The sequence below is a fragment of the Martes martes genome, assembly GCF_963455335.1.
Source record: "Martes martes genome assembly, chromosome: 1".
Classification (NCBI taxonomy): Eukaryota; Metazoa; Chordata; class Mammalia; order Carnivora; family Mustelidae; genus Martes; species Martes martes.
The window spans coordinates 179398152-179423773 of NC_137888.1; the positions used below are offsets into that span (position 1 = coordinate 179398152).

The following is a 25622-nucleotide window of genomic DNA, read 5'->3' on the forward strand; positions in this document are numbered from 1 at the left end:
TTCTAAATGGTGTGAATCAAAGCGAAATGGGGAGCGCGTTCGGAGCAGGTTGAAATGTGACAGCTCTTGAAGTCCCCATTTCAACTCAGAGGCTCACAGAATTTTTCTTTTAAACATCAAGAGACATCCCGGAGTTGGTTACTTTTAAGGTGCAGAGTTCACTTTCCTTCTTTCATGTATGCGGATGCGGAAATGAACTTCTGGCCGCCACGTGCCACAGGGACCTCACATTCAGACTTCCCGGACCCCTGAACCAAAGAGACACGATTCAGAACTAGAGTGACAGAAGTGGCTGGGGTGAGACAGTGGGGACTGGAGGCAGAGTGAGCTCCCCACGCTGTCAACGCGGACGCTCACCACCCCGCCACCCTGCACAGCCCCACCCTTCAGAAAGCAGGCGCACTTTTCACGATAGAGCTTGCCCAAACTCCCTAAGCAAGGGCACTGGATTTTGTTGTCCAATCAAAGGTCATCCCTTCCCTTATTTTAATTAGTTTGTGCAGAAAATGGTATGTTTTTCATCAGTTCATTTTGGAGATTACTTTTCAGACAGTAATGCCAAGAATAGTCAGGGTGCGCTGAAATTTATGGTCGAGTCTCAAACTAAAGGTCAGGCCATTACAGATAAAAGGATGCTATTTTTCAAATCGCAGTTGTGTATGGCACCGAAAAGGGACAGTGGGTTGGCGCTACCCTCCGTTACTTACCGTCCTCTCTTTCCTTTGTAGCAGCAGCTTCAAGAGTTTTATAAAAAACAACAGGAACAGTTGCAGCTTCAACTTTTACAACAACAACATGCTGGAAAACAGCCCAAAGAGGTACCGACAATACATATTTTACTTTCAAACCACAGATCCCAGAGGACTATCTAGTGGCTATTAAACTGTCATTCATCTCTTAAATGATTGCACAACTGAGCTCGTGGTCCACAGCTCTCAGACCAAGAGCGATCGTCAGGTTTTTCTCTGAGATTTTGCTGGGTTCCGCTTGGGGGCTGTCACCCATTTGATAGCCCCAAGGCAGGGGTACTGTTGGTGAGCACCGGGAAGCGGGATGGTGGGCCCGGCCTTCGGGGCTCCGCCCACACGCAGGCTGGACAGCGGGCCGAGATGCACCTGTTCAGCACAGGTGTACTCAGACACACGCTTGAGGTTTTCTCCGGCCCAGCCAGCTTGGGTGTGCGGGGACGGCCCTTCCCTTTGCCAGAATCCTCTCTTGTGACGCTGGACAGACCAGAAGAGTTCGACCAAGAGTAAACGCTCTCTCTGTGTTCAGCTTTTCTCACAAGTTAGGCACGTATGCTAACCGCTCAAGGCAGGTATGAAATGGGATGACTCCTCTGAGCCTGGGTGATTTGGGCGTCCCTGACAAAACCCAGTGTGTCATGATGGCTTCCGTGGGCCCGGCGCTTGGTAAGAGCACACAGTTGTGGCACCAGGCCCCTCCAACCAGTTGGGTGACCATGTCAGCTCTGGAAGCCGTAAGGCCTGCCCAGAGAGGGTATCCGCGTGTCACGTCCTGTACGGGTCCATGTCAGTCTAGACCAGCCCTTGGGGGGAGCATCGGTGCGCATGAGGGCATGACCATGCCATCTTTCTCCTGATTTCAGAGTTACCCGATGTCACTTAGCTGCTCACGTTTTTACCGTGGCCGGGAACGCTGTCCTTTTGAGTGTTCTCCTCTGAACGCCCCGGTCTGTAGTTTGAGAAACAGCCCCCAGCCCCCTTAAATGGCTTACTCTCCCGCCCCAAGCAGGCGGCCGCTCGTCATTAGTTTGGAAGGAACCTCGCTCTGGACTCTCTGGGCCCTGCCCCTCCTGCGAGCGTGAATGGCGGGCGGTGCTCCCGTTCCCCAGAGCAGGAAGGGCCCAGACCCTCTCCCTGCGCCAGCTCCTCCCTCCACATACACTGGGTGCTTAATCCATGCCCTGCCGAGTGTTCACGCCGGAGTCCCGTGCAGCAGCCTGGATGGCAACCCCCGCAGAGTCGGGCCAGTTTTGGGGTGAAGGGGAGGAGGTGCTTTCAGGAAAATGCTGACACCACCCTTAAGTACAGTGGCGCGCCCCCGAGTGCTGCTGTAATAAAAAAGGGAACAGATTAAAAAGTGTCTAAAATGTAAATCTAAAGGACTAACAGTAATTAAAATGGAAATGGCACAGGGAGGGAAGGCATGTAATTGTGAGATATCACTGTGCAGAAGGCTCTCAGCTTTGTTTTGCTGGCTGTTTTTCTAATTCAGTAGGGCTTACTCATCAGTGGCAGTTCAATGCGCGTTAATGACTCTGGGATTGCAGGCATCACTCTGGACAAAGAAATGATTATTGTGCGGTCAAAAGAAGTTCAAAGACAAGAAGGGAATTTCAGTTTTTTCCTTAGAGATCCACATTCAAGAGCATATAAATTAAGCCAAATGTTAAAAACCACAGTCTGAAAGCTGACTTCAAAGTCACAACTCTCTAATTAATGAACTGCGAGCTTCAGTTTGGACAAGTTGTGGTTTGATGCGCCCATAAATCAACATGACAGGCCTGTTTCACAGTCTCAGACAGTGCTTGTCATTGAGTCACATCAGATGTAAACACAGCAGAAAAAAGAAGGGCTATGAAGGAGGTGCAATTGATCAACAGAATTGGTAAAAACCCACTTTTGAAGCACATTATGCATGATCACAGGAAATGGTTACAGCCTCAAGAGGTTTCCCCTTCTGCTGTTGCTTTTTTGAATCAGATTTCTAACAGCCTTCAAAAGGGAGAATAAGAATTATGGAGTTTCTCCCCTGTGGCTCGCAGGCAATAACCCCCTGTTGTTATTTTGTGCTTCTTTCTTTTCAAAGGCATCAAAATTTAGTTTTTTAAAGATCTTTAACTCTATATTTGAAGACAAACAAAAAAGGGCTGCCACTGTCATTCTTATCAGTTACCAGGGATTGTGTTTTTTCTTTCTGTTGCCACTTCTTATTAACCTCTTATTTGGTCTGTTAGACAGAGTTTGGAAGGCACGTCTGCACGCTGAGAGAACATGAAAGTTCAGACGAGCTCAGAGGGCAGATAAAGAAACGTGAAGGGGAAAGTTACACGGCAGAAGGAAGGATAAAAGTTAACTCTCCCAAATTGCTGCTGTCAGAAAGGGGGCATCTTGGCACACAAAGATGGTGGTGGTGTCTGAGTTTGGGAAGGGAGTACTTTGTATCTGAACAAAGAGAAGGCGAGACATTAGAGTAGCCTTTTAGCATCTCTAGGACTTGAGGTTTGCTGTGGTCACTTCTGTCATCCACTTCCGAGGTGAAGGTGACGACCCAAGAGATAGGTTGCCTTCACATCCCGAGGGGTAGACAGACCAGAGGCAGGTCCCCTTGGCTCCCCCTCTCTGTTCATCTTGCTGGTGGGTTTGGCTGAGAGCTTTTGTAACCGTGATTAAGAGACCCTTATTTTGGGGCACCTGGGTGGCTCAGTGGGTTAAAGCCTCTGCCTTCAGCTCAGGTCATGATCCTGGGGTCCTGGGATCGAGCCCCGCATCGGGCTCTCTGCTCGGCGGGGGGCCTGCTCCCTCCTCTCTCTCTGCCTGCCTCTCTGCCTGCTTGTGATCTCTGTCTGTCAAATAAATAAATAAAATCTTTAAAAAAAAAAAAAAAAGAGACCCTTATTTTCCCGAGGTAAGAGGGGAGGTAGGCTTCTGAAATTATCATGCAGGTGGTGGTCCTTTTGTGCTAGGACGAAATAGAGTCACATGGTAGCAATTTCACGATGTGGATTGGTGGTTCTGATTTTAACAAGGCTTGAACTTGGATGTTGACAGATGGAACAAGTGTATTAATTTACTGAATCCCCAGTCATTAGTGGCTCATAATTTTGAATCGTCCGTCCCCCACCCCACCCCACCCCTGCCACCGCCACCTTTTTCCCCTTTTTTGATTACCTCTCTGGTAAGACACTTGATTCTCAGCCAGACAATGTACCTTCACTCAACTTGTTTCTAAAGTTGCCTTGAGATGTTTCCTTGGGAAAGTTAGGCTCCCCGTTGAGCTGGCCCTAAGACCTTCTTAGAGGATAGATCTTCTGTAGCCCCATACAGCTATTGAAGTGACTGCTCGTTAATATTTGACAGAACGGGTGTGGAAAATTGAAGGCAGAATTAATTTGCAGTGGAGCTACAAAAAACGATCCCATCCTGTGCGGGTGAGGGAGGCTAAGTTGATTGTTTTAAAAGGGCCGTTTGTCCGGGCAGTTATGACAGTTTATGTTAGGGCAGCAGGGAGGAGTCGAAGAAAGGAAAACAGACCTTTGACTGCAGCTCTAGGGAGGGGATCTGAAATGCAAGGTTTATCAGGGCATTTTAGCATTTTAACACTGACTACTGACCTGTCCAGGGGACTGCACGGAGACCTTTTTTGTATGCATTCAATTGTGAGAAGTAAACAAACGGGCTCGTATCCTGTGTTTGGTAACTGGGTGGGGAACACAGTTTGGCAACCAGCATTGCTTTTAAATTCTTTCTTTGGACAATGGGCCTTGTATACTTTCATATCCTGGCTTTTCAAACGTGGACAGCTTTCATGAGCTTTTCCTAGGGATGGCCACAGAGACAACAGAAAAGCCATCAGTCATTTTATATAAATACAAAATTTTTAAACATTTCATTTACAGTAAGACAGGAAACACCCTCCCCAAACTCCAGCACCCCCTCTCCGTTCTTTTCTACTTCAAGAAGAGCTGGTTCCCCGATCTTTTATTGTATCCATGTTGGGTTTTTTTTCTCTTCCTTCCTTCTTCTTCTTCTTCTTCTCCTTTTTAAGTGTCATGAATTAATATCTGTTGAGGAAGTGAAAAAATCATTTTGACATGAATATAACTATCATTGGGTTTTACATTAATGTGATAACATGGGAAGGGGTGAAAACAATTGGATCATTTTATGCATGCTGTTCTTAAAATGAAAACACTGGCTTTTCATTTAAATTTATTTAAATTTTTGTTGTTAGCGGTATAGAATTTGTTTTTTGGAGTGAAACTCAATTAACTTTCTCAGTGGCATGGTAGTAAGTCTGAAATTGGTTGCTAATAGGAGAATGATGGTTTTTACTGTAAAATAAACTGCACAGAGACCGAAAGGAAACCACCATTTTTCTCTTCCTTTGAACTTGGCATCAGAAGGTCTTGATACACGTACCATTTTATGGCTGTATCAGATCAAGGTCATGTGTTAGGTTAAGTGAATGCAGTTGTTTGTAAAGTATAGTTATTAGAGGCTCTGAAAGGGTTGTATAGTCCCTTTTAGTTGCAGAAGTCTTCCTGATGTTTTGAATGATACTCAGAATTAGGAAAACGAATCTTGTGGGGTTTTCTTTTTTAACTCCTTTTTTTTTTTTTTTGCTTTTTTTGGGGGGCTACAGTTTGGCAAGGGTTAATTCTCCTTTCATAACTGTTAGCCATAATGTGGCTAAGACCTCCACCTCGATTTGATTCCTAGCAGATTAAGGATATTAGATAATTTCCTTCTATTTATTGTACTACTGCACTGTATTATCTTTCTATCACTCAGATAATTACTGAGGAAATCTACATTAATTTTTTTTGGCTGGAGCGAGGCCTGCTAAACACAGGAATGATGTATTGATGTTTTACACAACAAAAGTTTTCCTCCTGTCATTGTCCAATCAACAAAAAGATATTTATCATACCGTAAAGCCCCTTCTTTTCAAGAACAAAGCGGGTGGGGAAGCAGGACAGGCCAGCCGACCTGGGGGTTTCTGAAACTAAAGCCAAGTTAAGGCATCTGAAGCTTAAAGTGTCCTTCACATTAAACACTCACAGTCGAGTACGATGTTGTTTGCTAAATTATGAATGTGTGTAATTAAAATCTAGTGGCTGTTTCTATGAAAGATTTACAATGTTATTTCATCGTTTGTCATGGCTAATTAACAATATTAGATGAAGTTTTTCTTCTTCAAAGGTCTGATTTTTTCTCATTTATTTATGTCAGGAGTGATAAACAGAGTAGTTAAAAGCTCCCGGTGCAGGCGAGAAGAAGGCAGCTAGTTCTTCCGTGTACTCTCCGAGGTTCAGGGTTCAAATCCCTCCAGACCAGAATGGCGCCTTCCATTTCTCTGTGGCATGAATCACTAAACGTTTAAAAGTCTGGAAGTTCACATCTCCACTAGAAACGCTCAGGCCTTTCAAACTGTAGGAAAAGCTGACTTGATGGAAGAGTTATTTTTTTGTGCCGCTGGCAGCGGAGGGCAAGTACATCCAGCCCCCCTCCCCCTGCCCCCCCCTCCAGCTCTCTTCCGACGTGCTCTGTCCTGTCCCTGTCACACCAGCCCTGCCCCGGAGCCTTCCACTAGACCCCCGGCCACTATTGTCGGTGTTTGACGGTGACGTGTTTTGAAACGACCCTCCTATGAACCTTCCTCGGGAAGCGGCCACATCTCATCGTCTTTCTCCCTGATCTCTTGCAGCAGCAGCAGGTGGCTACCCAGCAGTTGGCTTTTCAGCAGCAGCTCCTCCAGATGCAGCAGCTCCAGCAGCAGCACCTCCTGTCTTTACAGCGCCAAGGCCTCCTTACGATTCAGCCAGGGCAGCCGGCCCTTCCCCTCCAGCCCCTTGCTCAAGGTAAGTGTTCCTGACCTGGCAGGCACCGCTCCGCGGAGACGTCCGGGCCGAGGGGCGGGGGCTGTCCGCTGGGATACTCCGGCCCGTCAGGAAACATGTGGGCCATCCAAAACAAGCATAGACAAACCAGAGGAAAGGCTGGATGAGGTCCAAGGAGGGACCTTTGTAGAAGCTGAAGGGCTCGCTGGTGGATGCCGGAATGAAGACATGTGGGGTGGGCTGATGCTGAGCAGTAGCCGAGGGACCCCCCCCCCCCCCCGCCGCACGCTCTCAGAGTAGGAGACAGCAGTGCGACTTGGACTCAAGGACCATTTCAATCCGATCAAGCACTGCCCGTTTGGAACCACAGATGAATTTTCTTGAAGGCTTTTGTTTAGCCAATGGAAGGTATATTTTCTGTCACTGTAACTTGTTCGGTTGGAAAGCTTAGTGATGCTTTTGAAATGCCACTTTTTTAGTTCTAGAGATGAATTCAGGTTTATTCTCTATATTGAGACTAATCTCTTTTGTCAGGTTTTCTTTTTTTTTCTTTTTCTTTCTTTTTTTTTTTTTTTCATTTCTTGTTTGCATCCATCTGTTGGTTTTTTGAGCAAGTTCTACACTCATCAGAGCAGGTAGCATTTCTACCTCCTGCTCTTCAAAAATTAGAGTTCCGCGCAAAGGAACTAGATTTCACAGATTTAAAAATTTCTTCTGAAAAGCCGTTGACACGTGATTACCATGGGTGTTGGACCTCAGAGACAAATGAGGATTTCTAGCCATTTTAGGACATCCTCGTGGTTTAAGCACGTCTTTGACGTGTGTAGTGTGCATGCACATGGATCATTCGGAAACAGCGCAGGACAGTGTGGAAGGAGAGAAGAAAGTGTCACGCTGTGTTTTGGAAAAGTACAGTTCCCCCACACTGTACGTGGCGCAGCAAGTTCCAGCCCCCTCCTCAGGAACCCTGGTCTTGGCAGTTGCAATAGGCTCAGATATATGTGTGTGGACCTTAAAGGCTGGTAGCTAATGCCTTCGGTGTCTTGGATTCTCTTACCTTCTAAAGAGGGTTGAAAATGTGGAACCTTCTTCATGGTGATTAAGACACTCTCATTTGTTCAGTAACTTTCGGTGTCATGTGGAGCCAGGGAGGCATGTCTTCATTTGAGTCTTCTCTCTGGAGTCAACCACACCCAACTTACATCTCTTCCAGGGTTTTCTGGTTTTTGTTTATGTTTTCAGTGTTGAAACTGGGGCTTTCTCCCTTTATGTGCCTCCTGGCCCTCCTCCCCTTTTAGCCACTACTTCTCAACTACTGGATACACAGTCAGCATCTCCATGACTGTCAAAAGAGAAGGTTTGGTAACAGAGCAGTACGAAGGGAGAAGAAAGAACGCAATGGCTAATGCATTTTTGTGCTTGCACAATGTTATAACGTGCATTAATTACACCTTCAGGTTTATTGTTGGAAACCTTGCAGGCTGTTCTGACACACCCACTGGACTCGGGCTTCAGCCTCTCATCGTTTCCCACTGCTCCTATACTATTAAGTTTGCTCACTAAGGTTCATTGTTATAGTACATCAGTTAAGCTGTCCAAAAGAGGGCAATTGGGCAGTGACAAGACAAGCTCATGTGTAATGTGAAAGAAATGAATGTGGTGATGCATGAAGTGTAATCTCTGCAGTAACATATCAGAGACACCAGTAGGTAATTCACTAGTCATGGCATTGATTGATATGCTTTGCAATCCGCTATAACTATTAGCCCCTGCAACGTTAGGAGGGAGCATATTTAATATCTAAGGGGTGTCCCGATGTGTGCCCAAGATACCTAAATGTAAATACGCTATTTCGGGAGTCAGGTTGTGGCAGCAAAGTGAGCTCCCCGTGTCATTGCCATCTTCTGTAGGCTCCAGAGGTGGGTTCTGTGTCTCCTCTCCCTTTGCCCAAAGTGGCTCAAGAATTCAGTCGTGTTGGACTACAACCCAATTTTTTTTTATCAGAGACATGATGGCTTAAAACTGATGTCATTATGAGGTTTAAATCAACTTTCTGCTTGCTTGAACATGGTCACCTGGGTATGAATGTACAAGGACAAAAAAAGGTTGATCAACTCTGTTTGTCTTTGAGCCAGGGATACCTGGGGTTGTAAAATTGAGTTCCATGAGCAGTAATCTGTCAACTGTCCCCACAACATACATTTTTTAAGCCGGTGTCTGCATTTTCTTTTATAATGAAGGGGTTGGTTGTCCTGGAAAAAGAAATGTAGCAAGGCACAGGGGTTAGGTGTTACAAATGCCAGTGACGGCCACTTCGTGATACAGTCGTTATCATTCTTTTACGTACCTGCTCATGGCCTTGGCTAAGTCACCTTAAATGTGCAGAAATGTGAAAGTGTGAATAGATAGAAAGTAATGTTTTGGAGGCCTTTTTTTTTTCCCCCTGAAGGTTTTATGGTATAAAATGGAGGGACGTTTTTGTTGTCATAAGAGCATTGTAGGATCTTCTCTTTTTTACGTAATGAACGCATACGCTTTTTTCCCTGGTCTCTTGAAGCAGCTGACCCCCTGACGTTCATGCTCATTCTGACCTCTTAATTTTGAAAATATGAACTAGAGATTAGGTGTTTGACAGGCGCGCGCATGCGCGCGCGCGCACACACACACACACACACACACATGCACACACATACCTGTTAATGAATTTGTTTAACCTGGTACTATTATTCCTGTCTACCATATTGGAGGAAATATGTGCTGCTTTTTGGAAATTTGATATCCATTTAGTCTGATGAGTGACTAGCCTGCCTTTTATCTGTCTTAATTCTGTCACGAGATCGTGACTGTCAAATAACAGCACCCTCCGGTAGATGGTATGCATTGAAGTAATAGTTTAACATCGCTAACAAGGTGTAGTAGCATTGATGGAGAAGAATGATTTGACTGCTCTCTGTAAGTCTGATGAGAATGTTCTCAAACGTAATTATCACAGTGAGATTTGACCCACAAGCATGCCTGTTGTCAGCGAGTTACTGTTTTCTCTACCAGTTCCCCTTGTGAGGGGTGAAACTGGCCAGCCCCCTGGAAGAGAAGGAGAGCCGAGTAATGTCAGTGTACTCTGAGGTGTAACAAGTGTAACCAGACATTCGCCTTTGTCTTTATTTGCTGGATGAACAGCTCACTCCTAAAACAGCTCCAAAGTTGCCGCTTTCTTTGGAGGGAAAGTTGTTAGAAGCCGTTTTTTCCTTCCATTTTTTCACTTCCCATGCCTCTGACCCAGAAATCAATTAGTTGGAGTTGAAAAATGGGCAGCTCGTTCTTTTCATGTGTATTTACTCCCTAGAAAATAAAAATAGGTGTTGACTTGGGTGGCTTTCTATCAATGTGCTATCATCAACAGACAAGCCTATTCACTATTGTTTCAACTGAGTAAACAGTGGTCGGAGGGTCAGCCATCTTCCCAGGTAATTGTTGGTGTGTGGACATCGGTGGCAGGCCTGTTAGCTACAAACACATCCCACATGTCACTTCGGAAGGTGTTTGAAAATAATAGCCCAGATGCAGCAGAACCGGACACGGGATTGTGGAGTGACCTTTCCCTTTGTTTAATTTGCCTCTGAGGCTTAATTTCAGGGGACAAGTAATAATTGAATATGCCTAATAACTAAATGCTCATTTGGGACAAAATCCATCAAAATATAATTGGCATTTGATTTTTATGAAGGGAGAAGAAAACCGACTTGGCTGTTGAGGATGCGTTCTAAGAATATCTGACCACTTAATGTATCATTTGAAGCCTCCTTTTATAATATATATTAATTGCAAATACTTGAGCATTTGAACATTTTCGTGGAGAACCCGTTAGGAGAGACCAACTGTTTTTGTTAACGCTCCTCTCAGAAAGGCGGGGAAGGTTATTGGTCTGCTGTGCAATAATTTACTCCTCTTTGATATGCAAACGATCCACGGTGAATATAAAAAAATCCTATCAGACTCATTTCACAGTTCTTAACCACTCGGATTCTCTGGAGTCCATCGCCTCATTAGACCAGTGCTCTCCAATGCTAGCATAATTAAAATCTTTAACAGTTTAGCAAAGTAAAGATGTTTGGCTGATCACGTTGAGATGATTATCTATCCATTGTATTCTAAATGACAAAAATAAATTAAATTTAGACCTTGGCATTTTTTATTATGTGTTTCAAATGAATATAATGCACACAGCCTTCTTTTTTAATTCAATAGCTTAGGTTTGGTAAGAAACACGCCTGTTTCGGGTGCTGCTATATAGTCAGAAAATGGCAGGCTTTCTAGGATAGCTGTGTTACAGTTGATTGAAACAATGAACCGCAGTCCAGACATCCAGTTCTAATGTGGAATTGCCTTATGCTGCACAGGGCTGACGATTTCTTGTAGCTGTCCTTTTGAAGGACTGACTGTGGTTGTTTGCTGTTGTCCGCACCAGCAGGTGCATGGAGGTGGGTTCTGGAAAGCCTGGGCTGGAGAGGCATGCCTCCACAACACGGGTGATGAGGCCGTAATAGTGAGATTGACATACTGATGGTTTCTTCTCTTGGGGAAAGTACAGGTTTGACCCTTCCTGCTTAAGACCCATGCCCATGCTGACCCCCTTAAGAAACAAGAGAACTTTATTACTCCAAGTTTCTTTTACGTTTGCATTTTATTCTGCAATGGTTCATTAGCATTGATCTAAGAAATGACAGTAATAATAGTGTTACTTGTTAAAAAAAAAAGTTACACAGTTTTTCGGTAGACACATCCATCAATTAAGCATGTGGTACTAGAAACCAAAATTAATGAGGAAGATAGGTGTGTTAATGAAATAATCATAGTATAATCAATTTGAATGTTAAAAGTTGAAAAGCATTTCAGGAAGACGATATGAATTCATAATTTATGTCTAAAAGTGATTAATAAAAACTATATTTAATAACAAAGCTATTTGTCATCATTTAAGACTTAAGCACAAAAATTATTCATTTTGTGGTTCGTGTTGTCATAATAGTAGAGTTGAACAAATTTACTTCGAGCCCTTCTTTGTGGCTGAAAATACAATAACATTTATCTACTCCTTTTCAAAAATCTAGAAACAACAGTTTGGATGGAGACATACTGTCTTTGCAGAGTAACTGTGTTTTGAATCCTTTTCACGGAGGTCTTTTCTGTGTGATGAGGGCACTTCAACTCGGCTGTTCAGTGGGAGGACACGGTTGTTACTACCGTATTTGCCTTAGTTGGGAGGGGGGAACAACGCACACACCAAAAAAAAAAAAAAAAACCCCTAACACTAGGCTTTGTTTACTGACTCTTTGATTTAATTACTGTTTGAAGAGGACGGAATTAGCTGTTAATTGATTTAATTATCCAATTTGTTTGTTTCAGGCATGATTCCAACAGAACTGCAGCAGCTCTGGAAAGAAGTGACAAGTGCTCATTCTGCAGAAGAAACCACAGGCAGCAATCACAGCAGTTTGGATCTGACCACGACATGTGTCTCGTCCTCTGCACCTTCCAAGACCTCCTTAATAATGAACCCACATGCCTCTACCAATGGACAGCTCTCAGTCCACACTCCCAAAAGGGAAAGGTAGGAATGAGCCACCGAGATGTGTCTGGAACAGTCCTCAACGAGGGAGGGTGGGTGGCCTTGCTCCGCCATATCTCAGCGATCCCTAATTGGATCCATGTGACTTGAATGTGCATATAATTACTTAAGAATGTGTTCAATATGGTTTGGGTGTGAAGCATCTAATTATTTTCACCTTTTCAACATGGAATTAGCACTTATGCAGATCTAACCTAAGCTTAAGAACCCAGGCTGAGATAGTTTCTCACTGGATGGGCTGGATTTCAAGGGTTCCAGGCTTCCTCTTCGTGCTCAGTGCTCAGTCCATGCATGCTGGTCGTCTGGGCTCTGAGCACCTTCCAAGGGAGTAGTAGAGTCTGGTATTGGCGATTTTGAATCACAGGTCAAGAAAAGGCAGAGAACTTAGCCACTACGTACTGCCCTCCTTGAAGGCAGGGATCCTGTCTTTTGCACTGTTGTGCCTCCAAAGAACATGGCCTTTTTCCTGGTCAGTGCTCAGTGAAGGTTGGAAGGATGGGGAGATGGGAGGGGTCTGTGTATATGCGCACACGATCCATGTCTATGCGCACAGGTTTAAAAAATAAAAGTCTTAACTCCTGGAGAGGAATGCAGTGCTGTCTCGGTCGCTGTATTCCTCTCTGGCAGTTAAGACTTTATCATTGTAGTTGCCCTCAGCTTTACTTGAATGTTAGCTGAAGCCGAGTCTGTCTGAGATATCCGGAATACATCATGTTAGCAGATAGTTCTAAGAAAATGAAGCTGTTAATTCATGTTATTGGATCCTCACACCCCAGAAGCATTAATACTACTGTTGAATGCTTTTCAGAAGTGGAGTGGATATATATATAATGCTCCTAAAATTAAAAACTTTTATTTTCAATGTACTATTTTTAAACGGTTTCCCATCTATTTCATATGCACAGTTTCCCCACACCGAAGAAAAGAAACTTTCAAAGTAATGTGTGATAGTAAATGTCACTTCCAGCAGGAAAAACAAATTCTATATTTTGTTTTTTAATACAAATGACTCAGTGAAGTTTTTTTTAATGATATTCTTCACTTGAGCAATTACAAATATAATTTCATAGATTTCTTGAACTATTGAGCATTAAGAAGCCCACGGGTTTAATTAGATGTGTATCTTTCTACCAGCAACATTTTATCCATTCCGAGATCTGTAATCACAGAAAATGCTCTCTGAATATTTGTGCGTGTGTGGGCGTGTGTCCGGGTCAAGCGTAAGAACGTGAGACGTTCTGAGAGATGGGGATAATAGATATTTAAACCAAAACTTGCAGCCATCCTTTTAAGAGCATTTTGGAACTTCTCTGGCAGACATTGGCAAAGTAAAAGATGTTTAAAATTTCCTGTTCAGAAGAATTCGAAGGATGGAATGGTGGACAGTAAGACTGTATGGAGCCGTTGGGCCAAATGTGGCTTCTGTTGTTTCCAGTGAGGTTAGGTTTGTACGTCTGGAAGCCAGTCCTCGCTCTTGCTTTCTCACCTCTGACAATGTCTTTGTAATTAAAAAATAACACTGAACCTTAGAGGGCTTTCAAGAAGATTCTAGGTCGCTGTCCTTTGCTCTGCTTGCCTTTGGTGTCTAAGGTTGATGCCGTCCCTTTACTGTGGAGCGATCGAGTCACATCTTGATCCACAGGCAGAACAGGCCATCCACTGTGAATTGCCGACCGAAGCACTTCAGGTATTTGTGGCAATCTTTTCGGCCGTGGAAGCCCGCACACATTTCCTGTGACACGGAAAACTCTTCTTGTTTAGATGCTCTGTGCTCGGTTCCATTCTAAAAGGTTTTGTATCTGTAGTCAGGTGACAGATTAGGGATGAGTCGGGTAGGAGAAGAATAGCCCTCTCAGGTCTGAAGGTGTGTTGGAAAGTAAATGGATCATTCCAGACGAATAAGTTGGTTTGGATTGTTTTTACGATCTGCACATGAGTGAGGCTTAATCTTCATTATACTACATGCCGAAATTAGAATACAGATCAGAAAAGAATCTGGGTTCTACTGAGCTGTCATCTGGTTGTAAAAACAGGCTGAATTTTCCAGTTACATATGCAAAGAAGAAGCGACTATGAAATTTGTGCCACCCCTTAATATGTTGGCTCTCTCTGTTAACATGACCGGGTGGGTTCCTAGTTGTGGCTGAATTGAAAAGAAAATGCTGGTTAGCCTGTTTTAGCTGAAGCTGGTGAACAAGACAGATGCGCACCTTAGGTTAAAGATAGTTCGAAAGTTAGAAACTTACAGAATTGATCACGAAAAATTCAGTCATTAGTTAGCCAGCTTTGTGTACGTACAGGTACTTACATAATGAGGTTTTAGCTGGTTTTACCTCAGGGTTTATTTTGAAAGTGTCAGTGTGATATCCTGTTTAAGTAGTGGAAAATGGTAAAAAGCTATCCCTCTAAAAATGTTCTCACTGCCTTGACGTTTGTCACAGCGGTCCCTCGGAGAAGTTTTGTTCCTTACTCACGAGTGTGTTCATGAAATCCATAACTTGGCCAGCTGTCCGCTGATTTCGGTGTGCTGTTCATTCCGGCTTCTTTCTCCCAGCGCAGTGTCTGAACAAGCCAGAGCCTCGGCCACCGGGAATGGTACCCTAGCCCTTCAGACTCAGCCTCAGAGGAACAGCTTAAGAATCCTCCCCAAAAGGTTCAGGAAGGCTCCGTGCGAAACAGCGTTGGAAAAAGGCAGTGGTATCCTGAGGGGCTTTGTTGGTGAGAGTAGTGAGAGGTCTCCTAGCCGCACCTAGGCTTGCACACTTCTGGGTGGCGTGGAAACCTCCCCCTCCCCCACTCTTGCCCCCGTGCGTGTTGCGGGCTCCCGTGAGCAGCCGCTGTGGCAGCAGCTCTGGGGTTTGGTGAGCTGCAATCTGTTAAGGAGATAAATAATGTGCTTGGCACGACACTCCTACTCTCCTCTTTAATTTGTCTTACACAAGGAAAATTATAATTAAATCATTCAGGGTAAACCCTCGAGTGTAGAGAAGGGAAAAAACACACTTTGGTAAAGATTGCCAATAGAAACCCACTTCCCCGTTGCGCAGTGTGGAGACATTTATCAGTATTCAGCACTATTACGAGAGGAGCGGCCCATGTGATTTGTGAGGCGGATGCCAGCGCTCAAATCAAGGCTTGTTAAGATCCTGTCCCTGTGCAATCACGGCCATTCAGCATCATTAGAATTCAGCACTGGCGCCGCGCTTCGTGCTTTGATTTTCTTCCGGCAATTTAATAATGTTTATTGTGCTGATTATATATAAATTCACTGGTGCAATAAACATACCTCGGTTGCCAGCGCCGGAGAGAAGTGTGGCGAAGGTGAAGTTCGTCAGGCAGGAGCTAAAGGGAGCTGAGCGGGAAGCAGGCATGTTCCCGTCTCCCACTGCCATATTATTCCCCAGGACCCAGGGAGCCGTGACATCGTAGACAAACAGATAAAACTCAGACCTGGGATACCTCTGAACACGAAGCTATCCTCTTGTTCCCTTTCACTTGTCTGACTGTCTTGCTTTAGGAAATTCCAAGTTTTGGTGTGGGTAAACAAAATCAACGGAATGCAAATGAAACATTTATTAAAATGCTAAATTTAGTAAAGCCCTTTGAGCTTCTTGGATCAAAGCAGCTATGTAAATACAAATAGCAATTACTACTTAAGTAATTGCCTGAATTAAAATTCTAAATATCACATTATATTATGGTGCACTAGGGAAAGGGAAGGGAGCTCAAGCGTCCTCAGTTCTTCCTCTCTGCCGAGCACTGGCTACACTCTTGTTTTTGGAGTGATGTCTCATTTTATCCTCATGACTGCTGGCAAGCAGTAGGGGTTATTATACCCATTTTACAGACAAGGAAATTGAGTCATAGAGACTAAAGAACTGACCTCGGGTCACTGAACTGATTACTAGATCCAAATGCAAGCCTGTCTGTTCCCTTAACTTTGTAATGCAGCACTTAGAGTTCTCATTCAGCCTGGAAGTGACTATTGAATTATGATAAGTTGAATTCAGTGTTCCTAAAATAAAGTTTAATGAAAGTCCAACAAAACATGCATTGACTTTACCTACTGCGTGCACATCAGCACGTTTTAAAGGAAAACAGCAGACGTTGCTCTTTTAAGGTGGATACTGGTATGTACTGGGCATTCCATGAAGGAAGAGGGCAGGTAGGATTTGCAAAATAGACGTCACTTGCAGTCTGAAACAGCGCATAAAGAGCAAAAATGAAGCCCATGCCGGCTTTGCACAGAGGCCGATGCCAGACAAGCCTCCCTCTCTCCCTTCTAGTCTCGTAGGTCCCGTGGTTCCTCACGGAACACCTCCCCTGGCCTTTATCCTATTTTTCCTGTCCTCTGGAGTCCATATGAGAGAGACTCTGCTGCTCTGACCCTTCCTGGCTTTTTGCTTTCGGTTCAGCCACCACCAGTAGATGTTTGCTAACACGAGCAGGGCTCAGATGCAAAGCTCTTCCAAGTGTGCGATTCAGGACTTCCTTGAGGCCGCTGGTGGAAGAGGTTCCTTTGAACCCTGAAAGCATCACAGCGGTCCGTTGGCTGGGGCCTGTTGGCCGGTGTCCGTTGCACAGCCTCTTCTTCCCTAGAGGCTGCCCTCTTGTTCCGAGAATCAGCTGGCCCGCATCGGGGGCCCTTCGAGGTCTGACCTGCCGTCTGTCCACCCCCGGTGCTTCTCCCTGCCTTCTGCTCCTCTGCTCACGCAGCCGCAGGTGTTTCCACTGCTTGCCTTTGCCCCCGTTCTGCAGTGGGCACCTGCCCGCAAGTGAGCGCTGAAGGTCTTAGCTTGGCTAGTGTGCTTACAGACTTTTTCGCTTGATACACAGCCTCTGTTTTTGATTTGTGGCCTCTTGACATATTGCCATGTATTTGACTGCATAACAATAACATTTGTGTTTCCCGCCCCACTATTTTCAGAAGGCAGGGAATTCTGAAACGTGGACATGCCTGGCGTTTCTTTTTATTTTTTTCCCCTCTTTTTTGAACTTAATTCTTTTGTTGATGAGTAAATATTGGTGCTCTTGGTTGACTTGCTAGAATTCTAGAAGCTTGCTTTCAGAGCTGTTCCAGTGGTACGGGTCTTTAACTGTTGTGTGTTTTCGTATCAGGCCTGTTGAGCCAGAAATGTACGCAGTAAGCTAGAGGTCACGTTACCCTGAACAGCTCTTCCTCATTTCAACTGTTTTTGTTTTGTTTTTGAAAATCAGCTGCTTTCTTCTGTATCTGTTTATTTGAAGCACTTGAGCAAAATGAGCCACCCCGAATCTTTATCTCCCATTAGAGCGTTTTGGAGAACCTGCAGCCAAATTGTCCCAAATTGTCTTCAGAATTGTTACTGCTGCTTCCGCCAGTATGTGGTAAGGCAATTGGTCTGTAACACAAGTCAGCAAATTACAGCCTACTGGCCAGATCTGGCCCACTGCTCATTTTGTAAATAAAGTTTTATTGGAACACAGCAATGATCATTCATTTGTACATTGTCTATTGAATAGCTGCTTTCATGCTACAATGGCTGGCTTAAGCAGTTGCAACAGAAACCGTATGGCCCACAGTGACTAAAATATTCACTGTCTGGCCATTTACAGAAAATAATTTGCCAACTCTTGCTCTTATAGCTAAGATTGTTTCTTATTTCCTGATGATATTCTCACAGGTATTTGTTAAAATAGACAGCTTCCTAGCCCTCTCTCCTGAAGAATTGGATTATACTGGCCTGAGATGGGGTGCAGGAATGTGTATTTGTCACATATGCCCTATATTCTTGCTACTCAATGGCTACAGGCCAGCAACTTTGGTACTACCTGGGAAGAGCTTCTTAGAAATTCAGGGTCTCTGGTCCCACCCCAGACCTGCTGAATCAGGGTCTTCATTTTAACCAGATCCCCAGGGCCTTCTCAAGTTTGAGAAGCAGTGCTAGTGGTGCATTCAGTTCATGTGGGTTTTGACGGTCTTCGAAAGGGCCGAGTTTTTCCCCTAACATTTGACTGTGATCCCAGACGTATTCAGTCCACAAAGCTCATGGCTTGCCATTCTGTGTGAGCCTGTTGAGTAGAGGTAGTATGGCTGGAGGGAATCAGTACCTGGCCTATGATGGTTATGGCAATGCAGTCAACATTTACTGAACTAGTGCTTTGTGCTGGACACACGTGTCAAGGATTCAACGTAAGCCTTGATACTAATTGTCCCATGTAATCCACACAGTAGCCCTATGGGGTACTGTCTTCTTTGCACAGATGGTGTTTGGGGGCCCAAAACAATATGATAAATTGCACAAGCCACACAACTAGTTAAGGACCAGGCAGGGACTGGAACCAGAGACTCCCTGACCCTCAAATCCTTGTAGTGACTGTCAGAGTCTGGTGGTTCCCAAGTGGGCTGCTCATCAGAACCACCGTGTCTTTACCCCAGACTCCTGGATGATAGTCTCCAGGGGGTAAAGCTCAGAGATCAGGATGAGGCCATAACGTTCAAGTGTGGGAGCCTGCGGCGGGACCTGTCTGTTGAGCCATAATTTGAGAGAGGCTCCAGAGTTTCACAGCTGGCAGGTCTCCTACCTTGCCTTATCTTCTTGCAAGGAGGCACATCCGGGGCCTGGCCGCCAAGAGGGTAAAGAACAGGCTGGGCGTGGCCAGTCAGGTGTTGTCAAGGACCTGAAAGGGAATTAGCTACAGGCCCTTGCAGAGGCCTGGAATACAGGTGCTTCTGAGCCCCAGAGCAGACTTTTGGCAGCGACACCTGTCCAGTGTCTGTAAGTGTGGACAGTAGCCTGTGTAGGGCAGAAACATTTCTGCTTCGATCAGAAAGAGACACCAGGGTCTAGTCGACGTTTTGGAGCACAGACGTGCTGCTGGGTGTTTCACCACCGTCATGCTGGGAAGAGCTGAGGTTCGGTAGTCTCATGGTTTAAAACCAGTTGTGTCTGGGTGTCGCAAGCACACGGGAAGAAAGGTTCTCTCGGGGCAGCGAGGCAGGGTGGAGCCTCGTGTCCTGTCATTCATGCGTAGGGTGGGGGAGGGAGAAAATCTTTAAAACATCGGCATGCCATGAGGGAGAGGTTTATGGATTTTCTTGACTGTTCACTCTGTATGGTGATTAAAAGAAAAGAAAAAAAAAAAAAACTCAGCCATTATTCTCTAACAGCTGTTGTATCTTATCTCAGTAAAGTGCCTTTTACCATAACACACCATCATTAGACTCTATAAATCTTTTTTTATTTATTGTGTTTAAACGATACATGCTTTCCAATAAAATGGTATCATTGGTCTAGGGAGATATAATTTCTCCTAATATATAAGTTTCTCCTAAATTGGGTTGCTTTTAATTTTGTTTGTAGGGATGTTATACAATATGGATCTCAACCATGGGCTGTTTGATGTCTCATGTGCCCGGTTTCCCCTGCAAAATAATCTCTAGGCCCTACCACTTTCTCTCATCATGTAGGATAGACATGCTTTTCTGATGACTGGCTCCTGCTAATAGGGTTTTTTCCACCAAACCCCTTTTTTGGCACCCAGCCATCTCACAGGTGTCTACCCTTATGTAAGTCCTGTGTCCCTTCCTCCCAAGTACACATTAGCTTTCTTAATATTGGTCTTACCCCAGGGGTGTGAAGGAAGGCTTACAGCAGAAGAAGAATGAGGACCCATTGGGGGTGGGGCGCCCCGACAGCCTCCTCCCTTGTACTGGCTTTCACCCTTCACCCTGTGAAAGTTTCTCACTGAAACATATACTTTGCAACTTGGATTCGTGAACAGAAAGGTTTCCTTGAGTGGGCACTGGATCTATCCAGAAGTGGAGAGGGAACCTAGGGACCTCCAGCAGGCCATGCGGTTTGGAAAAGTCCGAGGGTTCTTCTGCTCTCCTTTCAGTGATAAGTAGGAGTCTCGCAGTTTTCAGCCAGCGATGGGGGCACCCGAGTGGGGAACCTGCGCAGGAGGCTTAAAGGAAAGTCACGTTCATTTTCACGATTTCCCGAGCCGCCTGCTGTGCACCCGTGTCACCCAGGAACCCAGCTCGGCAGCCCTCGCGGACGAGCCCCCGCTCTACTGCCTGGCTCGCCGGGGTAATGCAAATGAGCGTGTTACATATGTACGGCCGTCCTGAGCGGCTTTGTTCCACCCCCCTGCTTTGTAATCAGTCCGGGCCTAAGTATATTATAAAGTATATTCTCCTCATTAAAACAATAGTGGAGGCTCACAAAGGGAAATTGTTAATATGTGTTCCAGCTTGTCATTTCTGCCTGTGTGAATAAAGAAGATAACCGTTCCTTGGGGAAACTATTTCGGGAACTGAGCAACAGATAGGCTAGCCAGAGAATTCTCTTCACTGTAATTTTCCTTTTTGTTTGTACTCAAAAATAACATCCTGATGGGCTCTTTGGTGCCTCTGCACAGACAGAGCACAATTGCCACAGCCCAGGTGGTGTTAATATGGGACAATCCCCCGGGCACATGTCGCCCAGAGTTGTACAGCTTGTTCAGTGTCTCCGTCCATATGGCAGTCTGCACCATTCACAGAGAGGCGTCGGGGCTGTGCCTGGTGGGGACTGTGGTCAGTGTAGTGTGAAGAGAAGGCTCCCACTCCCAGCAGCCTCTGTGGTACAGTTTGTCTTATGGTAGATCTGAGTGACAGTGTGCCTACTCACCACACACACACACACACACACACACACACACACACACACACTCGACTAAGATATTCCAGAAGAGCTTTGCTGGTTTCCTTCCCTGTCCTCTCCCCACCTCCCCCACCCCCTTCATTTTCCCAAACAAATGGTTAACTCGGTGGGTCTAGTTCAGGTGTGTGAAACATACCTGGTTTATAGAAAGTCGGTTAAAAGACACACACATACACACACACACAAACTGGGTGGTGGTTCATGGATTAACTCAACTTCAAGAATGCATGCCTGTACTAGAATGCTTCTGTAAACTCTGTGGCTTTTGTTTTCCTTTTTTTTTTTTTTTTTTTGCATTTTACATTGCAAAGAAGGTTTTTGTTGTACAGTTTGGATGGTTGTGCTAGGGGTTTTGATTTTTACGTCTTAAAGTGAAAAGGGGGAAAAGGAAGAGAAAATGATTATCAGGCTCAGAAATCTGAGAGTAAAACATTCCCCGGAGGCGTTAGAACTGAAAAGGGAGAACCAAGGAAACAGAGATTTCCCAGCAAGTAAGGTGAAAATAGGAATGCTTTAAAAGGCACTTTGGGAAATTTACCAGAAGGCAAAGCATTCTCCATTTATATACCTAAATGTTGTTCCACTTTTGTATAACTATTTGTATTCTTGTTTGGTAAACAAACAGACCCCATAGCAACTGTTCCTGATGATATTTATACTACCTGTAAGACTTGCCTAAACAAACAGGCGTATTTTTATGACCTTCAAATTTCATTCCTTTTATAGTCTTCAAGTAAGTCAGACTAATGGCAGGTTGACTCCTTCCTCCCTTCCTTCCTTCCTTCCTTCCTCCCTTCGTCCCTTCCTCCCTACCCTTCCCTTCCCTTCCCCTCCCTTCCCTTCTTCCCTCCCTTCTTTTTTTTAATACTTTGAGATCTATCTTTGAGGGATCTCTTATGTATATTTTACATCTTGGCTGTGAATATTGAATTTGAAGGTATATTATGACAGAAGGAAAGAAAAACCTAAAGCGTTTGTGTAAATGACGTGGTATTTGCTTTCAAGAGGGGCCTTTGAGTCACCTGGTAGAATTTTAGGTTATATATCCGAAAGGCTGAAACTATTACTATAGACCTCAGAACTGGACAGACCTCTATGGCTATGTCTCTACCTTTTATATCTGAACTGTTGATGGAAACATTCTTGTACATAGGAGCCCCGGTGTTCAACTTCCATTTTTCCATATGAGTCATATTTATGACAAGAACAAGAAGTCTCGTGTTAAAGATCAGTGTGAGAAGTAAATGGCAGTTTACTTTAATTAGAAAAAAAAATGACACCAAGAGCTGGAATAATCCAGTGGTGTTTGAATAAATTAGAAGATTGTACAGGCAAAAATAAAAAGAAACTTAACAAGGATGAGTGGGAAGTTGTCCAGAGTTCAACAGAAATGTGTTGGAGAGTGGGACAGAAGTCAGTGGACGGTACTAGCATGCCTGCATTCGTTGAGCAGAATTTACCAAACCCCAACCACGTGCCAAGTGTCCTAGGCTCCGGGGCACGCAGCTGTGAGCTTGACAAAGTCTGTCCTCATGGAGCTGACATTACAGTAGAAGTAGAACAAACAAATAATTACATAATAAAAAGGAAGAAGTTCTGAACAAAATAATAAAGCAGGGAAGGGAGAAGAGTGAGTCTGGCAAAGGCTCTGTGAGGAAGTGACCTTTGAACAGATGGAGGGAAGTGACAGAACAGCCCTCTAGGCTTAGGGTGCAGCAGAAGCACAGGCCTTGAGTCAGGGGCAGAAAGAACATGTTTTGCGGGACCGTGGCCCGAACCTCATCTAGTGCGGGGGTGGCTGTGTTTAGTGGTGATAGGTGTGGACTCTGAAGCCGGACCGCCTGCATTCCAATCCAGGCTGCCCACTGAGGTGACTTAATGTTGGTGTCCTCAGTTGTCCGTCTGTGAAATGGGCGTGACACCAGGCTCTGGCACATAGGAGGTGCTCAGTAAATATTAACAAGCGCTGTTAATTACGGTCAAAGTCATTTATTCATTCAAACAGCATTTATCGAGCATTAATTATATACTAACTATATAGGTTCAAGGACTTAATAGAGGACTACAACCTCGTTCTGCCCCTTTGGGAGCTCACAGTCTAATGAGAGAGACATACAGGGAAGGAGATGCTTGCAACACAGTGTAATAAAGGTAGTGATACGAATATATACAAAATGTGTTACAGTGTCTGCTTTGTTTAAAATGAGCACTAGTGGAATGTCACAGTGTATGTATTTCCACCCCCCACAGTATATGTATTTCCACATTCAACTGTGCAGCAGTTGAATATGGTATGGTCCATGAAGGAAGGTTCCCTATCTCTTGTTGATTGCTCCCTCCCAATCATCTGGCATAACCAACCTGGTATGATAGGTGCAAAATTTCATTGCAGAGATAAGCTGAAATGTGCAGAAGAAGGTGAACTAAGGGAATAGTAAAGATTAAGAACCCATTGGGAATAGTTCTATATGTGCTACCCTTTGGCCACAGATGCCGTAGGAGCACCTGGTTAGTTTTGTTGATACTTACAGTCATCTTACAGATACTTACAGAAAAAGCTGGGTTCCACCTAAGAGTGCTCCTCAACCGTGAGCTCGCATCAGAATCATTGGGAGGACTGACTCCCCTGCAAACTGCCAGAGCCCAGTCCCGGTACTTCTGATTCAGTAACGTGGGGTAAGGACTAAGAAATTGCATCTCTGCCAGGTTCCTAGGGACCATACTTTGAGAACCATTGCTTTTGACCATCCTTATGCTGTGGCGTTCTTCCCCTGCTACCATTCAAAGTGACAGAGAAGCGATGTGGAGAAAGGATAATTCTTAAGACTATGACCTAATATAAACTGTTATGGAACAGAATTTTAAAAAATTATTTAATATCAGCCTTTAAATCGTTTGTAAGCACTCTTGTTTGTTTTTCTAATTTTTTTTAATGCCTAAAGATGCTTTTTGTGCTTCAGCCATCTGCCTGCTCTCATTCTCTTCCTTGTAGCCTTTGAGCTCCTACTGATACTATAAGGCCCAGATCAGATATTACAACGTTTTCTGTCCCCGCCATCTGCTCAATTCTCTTTCTCTCCTGGTGGAGAATTGAGTACAACTCTTTCAGCGAGGAAGGAACAGCCAGCAACCTCTGATTGTATGTGGTTATTCACATTGTTGTTGTCGTTGTTATTATTATTATTGATTTTGAATATGCATCCCTACAAAGTGTGTTTTTAGTCAATTATATACATCTAATATATTATCTATATTATAAAAATTAGAGGCTAAGGGTGAGAAAGATATACACATATACACATGTGTATTCTTGCAAAAATCCTACTGTTATCTTAACACATGCATACAGAAACTGTAATACTATCTTACCACTCACCCATGGGTCTTCTCATGAACCCCAACATAGAGACTCCAATCTAGGAACCCAGCACGGTGCTTATCACAAGTTCAGTGTTCACTTAAACACTGTGCAATTAAAGGCACAGAAGAGTTTAATCCAGTGAACATTAATGAAGCGTCTTGTCCTACAGAGGAATAACAATAATTTCATAACATATGGGATAGTTCTAAGGGAACATAAATGGAAAACCTCATGGTTCTCAGCTAGTTTGTATCCTTATGTCACTCGTCCCCTCATCTCCAGCTTGTGCATCTGGTCCTCACACTACACTTACGTGATTCTGCTGTTTCTGGAGTATAATTGTGCTGGCTTCCATTCTGGAGAATGGAACAATATTCTGGAGAAAGGACTAAGAAGAATTAGTATTGAACTTTCATTTATGTTCTTTGGTTTTCTTGGGTACCGTTGGTGCCTCTAACATATGGACACATTGCACATAGACCTCATGAGTCACCAATGCAAACACACTTGCATTGACATAATCAGAATGCCTGCCTAATGGTGTTAATAATTTTTGGATTAGTGGTCCCTATGTCTGTATTGACACAGTTGCTCACAGCCACTCTTTGGAAAGCATTCTGTTTTCTTAACGAGATCCCAATGTTAATGCTGCCAGTGGTAAACTCTCATAAACTCAGGATGGCCCTTAGTGGCATAAGAAACAAAAGCTGGACTTCTGCCTTTTCCTTTTTTTTTTTTCCTTCCTTTTATTTATTCCTTCACTCATCACCATGTACACACAGACATTCTGCTTTTGTCATCATCCGCTCGCTGTTTGTGATCAGTTGCTCTCAGATTCTCAAGCTCTCATCTGCTCTATTGTCCTGCTGGGGCACATACTCCTGGCATCTGGGAACCAAGATGGCACGTTTTGCCCAGTCAGAGAGATGGGGCAGGCAGTTGGGTGAAGTGGATGGTGAAGAAAGGAACTGCTGATCTCATGCCACCCAACCCTGGGTTCTTACTTACCATTGGTAGAGCAGCACTTGCTAGTCACATCTGCAGCCTGCAGATGAGAGCATCTGAAGTCCCGTGTGATAGGTTTAAGTCCCAGAAGCAGTGGATGGAGTGCCCTCTGTGGGTTTTGTGTCCTAAATCCAGGAAGACCCTGAGGCTCTTCTTTCCCATTGAAAATTCAATTAAAAGTGTGTCTTCAGTGACTTGCCGCTGGTTCATTGTTTACTGAGGAAGTTAATCCAGCTAGAGACTGAATCTCCTTGTAGAATACATCATGCACTTTGGGTTTCCCAAACCTCAGCCATCTGGGTTGACGTCCCATGATTGTAAACTTCGCCATATCTACTTACAGTATGATTTATATTA

At 44.4% G+C, this 25622-nt stretch overlaps 1 protein-coding gene across 7 annotated transcripts in view; it reads left to right on the plus strand.

Annotated features, from left to right (window-relative positions):
- FOXP1 (forkhead box P1) overlaps positions 1-25622 on the plus strand; it is a 578496-nt gene that overhangs the window by 487822 nt on the left and 65052 nt on the right. For 5 of the 7 annotated variants that reach the window (XM_080822733.1, XM_080822734.1, XM_080822732.1 and 2 more), the window contains 3 exons: positions 729-818; positions 6454-6607; positions 11990-12194. In XM_080822733.1, the coding sequence (XP_080678859.1) occupies positions 729-818; positions 6454-6607; positions 11990-12194 (449 nt within the window). The remainder of the gene's footprint in view (positions 1-728; positions 819-6453; positions 6608-11989; positions 12195-25622) is intronic. The other 2 variants (XM_080822735.1, XM_080822736.1) reach the window with 1 other exon arrangement.